This window comes from Palaemon carinicauda, chromosome 13 (genome assembly GCF_036898095.1).
Source record: "Palaemon carinicauda isolate YSFRI2023 chromosome 13, ASM3689809v2, whole genome shotgun sequence".
Classification (NCBI taxonomy): Eukaryota; Metazoa; Arthropoda; class Malacostraca; order Decapoda; family Palaemonidae; genus Palaemon; species Palaemon carinicauda.
This window is the reverse complement of record NC_090737.1, coordinates 131,124,922-131,129,921: the sequence shown is the minus strand read 5'-3', so window position 1 is coordinate 131,129,921 and position 5,000 is coordinate 131,124,922. Positions and strand designations below refer to the sequence as shown.

The 5,000-nt window shown below is 34.2% G+C and overlaps 1 protein-coding gene across 1 annotated transcript; it reads right to left on the bottom strand.

Annotated features, from left to right (window-relative positions):
- Window positions 1–2,573: 2,573 nt before the first annotated feature.
- Window positions 2,574–4,949, bottom strand: LOC137651820 (serine/threonine-protein kinase fray2-like). The gene is made up of 2 exons (XM_068385039.1): window positions 4,203–4,949; window positions 2,574–2,750 (listed from the first exon to the last, which is right to left on the bottom strand). The coding sequence occupies exons 1-2, from the start codon at window positions 4,947–4,949 to the stop codon at window positions 2,574–2,576; spliced, it is 924 nt and encodes a 307-aa protein (XP_068241140.1).
- Between the last annotated feature and the right edge of the window lie 51 nt (window positions 4,950–5,000).

Below are 5,000 nucleotides of genomic sequence, written 5' to 3'. Positions count from 1 at the left end.
TGAATCAGTAGAACTTCAAAAGGTGAAAGTTGCAGCAAATATTTTTATGTTGAACAGGCTGACATAAGTCTTTTTATAGTTGATGTATGACATATCTCTTTTGACGTTGTTACTGTTTTTAGAATGATTTCTGGTTAAAAAATTTTCATTATTTATTTATTTCCTTATTTTCTTTCCTCACTGGGCTATTTTTCCCTATTTAAGCCCTTGGGCTTATAGCATCTTGCTTTTCCCACTAGAATTGTAGCTTGGTTGGTAATAATAATAATAATAATAATAATAATAATAATAATAATAATAATATTAAGCAGTATTGTGACAATGGAAGTTTGCTGGAGTAATGTTTTATGTTTGACTGCGATCATACGAAATTACAAAGAGCCCGTGTTTTACATAACGTAAAACAATCTAAACCGAAAAAAAAAATATTCAATCTTCTTTATACTGTCAATAATTTCATATAAATTCATAGATGAATAATTTCACACAATCAATTGGCATTATCAGGGGATATCATGTATTTGAATACATTGTTTCTATAATATTACTTTGCAGGAGAGCAAACACATACCAATTTATGAATTATTTTAGGCGATATTTCAGCGAAGCCAAAGGGAGGAAAAAACAGAGAGAATAATAAATATGGCGCTCTAGACATGAAATATAGAAAAGAAAACTACACCAAAAAAAAAAAATAGAGAAACATATTCTTTTAGCGGCATGTATCACAGAGACCCAATGCACAGCTCTGAAATAAAAGTGAAAAGACCAGAACATAAATTGCTTTTGGATTTTACCCTCACTATTTTTCGACCTCTCTCTCTCTCTCTCTCTCTCTCTCTCTCTCTCTCTCTCTGTATTTTGAAAAATGATCACACTGTCTTTATTTGAGTCTGTTCATATCCATTTGTTCAAACTTGTAATTCATTCAACTGTTCATCTCCATTTGTTCCAACTTGTAATTCATTCAATTCTCTCTCTCTCTCTCTCTCTCTCTCTCTCTCTCTCTCTCTCTAGTCAAATGTTTGTACAATACAATAATAATTTTGAAAAATTTAACACACTTTTATTATTTAAGTCTGTTCATTTCCATCTCTTCTAAGTTGTAATGCATCCAACCCCCCCCCCCCTCTCTCTCTCTCTCTCTCTCTCTCTCTCTCTCTCTCTCTCTCTCGAGCAGAAACTATATGGTAAAGAAATATTTGTGGGCTGTGATGTATTCATGTAGATGCAATTTATTTTTTTCGTTCTTTTTTATTTCTTTTTTTGTGTGTACTCCGAATTCGTAAAAATATTCTGAGAAGTATATTCATTTATAGTGATGGTTTCCTGACATGGAAAATTAAGACTCGTTCAATTTCTTTTATCTCTTTTTCACGTGGACTGGATTTTATTTTATTTTATTTTATTTTATTTTTTATTCATATTATTTTTTGGAATAAAACGTAACGTAGTATAATCCATTGGTGATTTTTTTTTCTCCTAATAGTTTAGGTGGAAAGTATGAAAAGTCATATATCTTACCGTTATAGTAATTATAATGAAATATGTATATATATATATATATATATATATATATATATATATATACATATATATACATATATGTATATATATATATATATATATATATGTATGTGTGTGTGAGTGTGGTTATGTATATATATATATAAATAAATGCATATATATATATTTATAAATATATATATATATATATATACATATATATTATACATATATATATATATATATATATATAGTCCTCCCCATCCCTGGGGTAGAGGGGAGCAGAGTAGTCATAACCTCGTGAGAGGTGGTGAATGTGTGTTTGTCTGTATATCTAAATATTAAGTGGTCATTTATGACGGGTCACGTACACTAGTTTAAGAATAATGTACAGATTAAATTCTTAATGATATATAATTCATATATATGTGTATATATATATATATATATATATATATAAACGTGGTGATTAATATATCTCCGAAAAGTAAAATTGAAATCAAACACATCTAAAAATAAAATCTCCCTGTTAAAATGAAAGTAAATCTACGCTGCTCTACCCCCCCCCCCCCTTAAACACCCCCCCCCCCCACCCCACCCCCACCCCCTCACACCTAACCACACCCCCTCCCGATTTGATAGAGTGTTCGAAAATTTAAAACATTAAAACATGTTACTTTTGATTGATAGAAAAGAAAACGAACGCATAAAACCCATAATAATTTATTTCTGATTTAGAAATCCTAGAAATTATAATCCCCCTACTCGAAAGGTTAATCCTTGTTCGTTTTCAGTTTTACATGTGGGATTTTGTTGGGGGATTTTGTCGTGGGATTTTGTGGGGGGATTTTGTTGTGGGATTTCGTCGGGGGATATTGTGGGGGGATTTTGTCGTGGGATTTCGTTGGGGGATTTTGTCGTGGTATTTTGTGGGAGACTTTGTCGTGGGATTTTGTCTGGGGAATTTGTCGGACGATTTTGTCGTGGGATTTATCGGGGGATTTTGTCATGGGAATTTGTCGGGGATTTTGTAATGGGATTTTGTCGGGGGAATTAGTAGTGGGATTTTATCGTGGATTTTGTCTTGGGATTTTTCGGGGGATTTTGTCGGGAGATTTTGTTGGGGGATTTTGTCGGGGAATTTCGTCGTGGGATATTGTCGGGGAATTCTTTTCCTCTTGAACGTGAGCACCAGTATTGAAATATTGACTTGACATCGTAGTGGGATGAAAAATAAAAGATAACTGTTTTATAGAAAAAGAATATAGAAGATTTCACTTTTGCTTCCATGATATTTCGATGACTACGAGCAAGAAGCTTTCACGATATATATATATATATATATATATGTATATATATTTATATATATACACATATATATATACTGTATATATTTATATATATATATATGAATATATATATACATACATATATATGTATATATATATATATAATATATATATATATATATATATATACTGTATATATTTATATATACATATACATGTATGTGTATATATATATATATATATATATTATACATATATTAAAAACTTAAAACAATATTAGTCTCGAAATCTAGATAAAGAATTCGTTTACCTTTATCATTCGATATGTTATCACTATCTGAGAATGAAGAAAACCGGATTAACAGATAGAAAAGCAAATGAGATATTGACAAAGCAAGAATATAAAACAGATAAATGCTTTTGATAAAATGTCTGAAAACTTTTTGTTCGTTAGTACATAGTTTTTCTTTTTTTACTATTATGTTTGAGGTTCTGTCTCTAGGAAAAGAAAGTAAAAAAACATGAATTTAGCAACAATTAAGTCAACAAGATCATCAATTTAAAGGTTTAAAGGGTATAAATGCCGATTATGTATGGAAGGGGACACACACACACACACACACACACAACAAACACAGATTTTCCCGGAGCTTATCCCAAGAAAGAAACCTAATCGATTTCCATAAATCCTATGTTGATCAAATCACGGAATATGTATCTAGTAGTCATTCAGCTGTTGTAGATCGTAGGTAGAGGGAATTGAAGGATCTCGATCAGGTAAGTACAACTATTAATCCTGGTCTCGATAAAGTGATCCTCAAAGTGACATCCTTCCTATGAGGATTAATATTCCCATGACGTTAGGCCCCTCTCATACTCCTGACCTTTGTATTCGAATTCGTTAGGGCCTCTCTCCTACCCCTGATCTTTGTAACGAGTTCTTTCTCTCTCTTTATCTCTCTCTTTCTTTGTGTGCTGCTCGTTACGGCACCACACAATGCCTAACCAATCACTCAATGTGTTTGCTGTCAGTTTAACCTGCTGGACTACATCTTAAACTCCTTCTCACTGACTGGATGTCAGACTACCTTACCATTTAATTTATATAGGCATGTCTCTAACTCCGTCTCTAGGCATGTCACTAACTCTATCTCTCTTTGTTTGCCCTCTTACCGTCTCCAGGCATGTCTCTAACTCTATCTCTCTCTATTTGCCCTCTAACTCCATCTCTAGGCATGTCTCTAACTGTCTCTCTTTATTTGCCTTCTAACTCCGTCTCTAGGCATGTCTCTAACTCTAGCTCTCTTTGTTTGCCCTCTATCTCCGTCTCTAGGTATGTCCCTAACTCTATCTCTCTTTGTTTACCCTCTATCTCCGTCTCCAGGTATGTCCCTAACTCTATCTCACCTTTGTTTGCCCTCTAACTCCGTCTCTAGGAATGTCTCTAACTCTATCTCTTTTTGTTTGCCCTCTAACTCCGTCTCTAGGCATGTCTCTAACTCTATCTCTCTTTGTTTGCCCTCTAACTCCGTCTCTAGGAATGTCTCTAACTCTATCTCTTTTTGTTTGCCCTCTTACTCTGTCTCTAGACATGTCTCTAACTCTACCTCTCTTTGTTTGCCCTCTAACTCCGTCTCTAGGAATGTCTCTAACTCTATCTCTTTTTGTTTGCCCTCTAACTCCGTCTCTAGGCATGTCTCTAACTCTATTTTTCTTCGATTGCCCTCTATCTCCGTCTCTAGACATATCTCTAACTCTATCTCTCTTTGTTTGCCCTCTAACTCCGTCTCTAGACATGTGTCTAACTCTATCTCTCTTTGTTTGCCCTCTTACTCTGTCTCTAGACATGTCTCTAACTCTACCTCTCTTTGTTTGCCCTCTAACTCCGTCTCTAGGAATGTCTCTAACTCTATCTCTTTTTGTTTGCCCTCTAACTCCGTCTCTAGGCATGTCTCTAACTCTATTTTTCTTCGATTGCCCTCTATCTCCGTCTCTAGACATATCTCTAACTCTATCTCTCTTTGTTTGCCCTCTAACTCCGTCTCTAGACATGTGTCTAACTCTATCTCTCTTTGTTTGCCCTCTTACTCTGTCTCTAGACATGTCTCTAACTCTACCTCTCTTTGTTTGCCTTCTAACTCCGTCTCTAGGCATGTCTCTAACTCTCGTTTGTTTGCCCTCCAATTTGTCGACTAAGGAACCCCT

Excerpts from the sequence above, each read along its gene's own strand:
- LOC137651820 (XM_068385039.1), bottom strand. The coding sequence starts at position 4,949 with ATGCCTAGAGACGGAGTTAGAAGGCAAACAAAGAGAGGTAGAGTTAGA. Across the intron at positions 2,751-4,202 it reads GAGTTAGAGGGCAAACAAAG|TTATCTTTTATTTTTCATCC; the intron begins GTGAGATAGAGT and ends TCTATAAAACAG.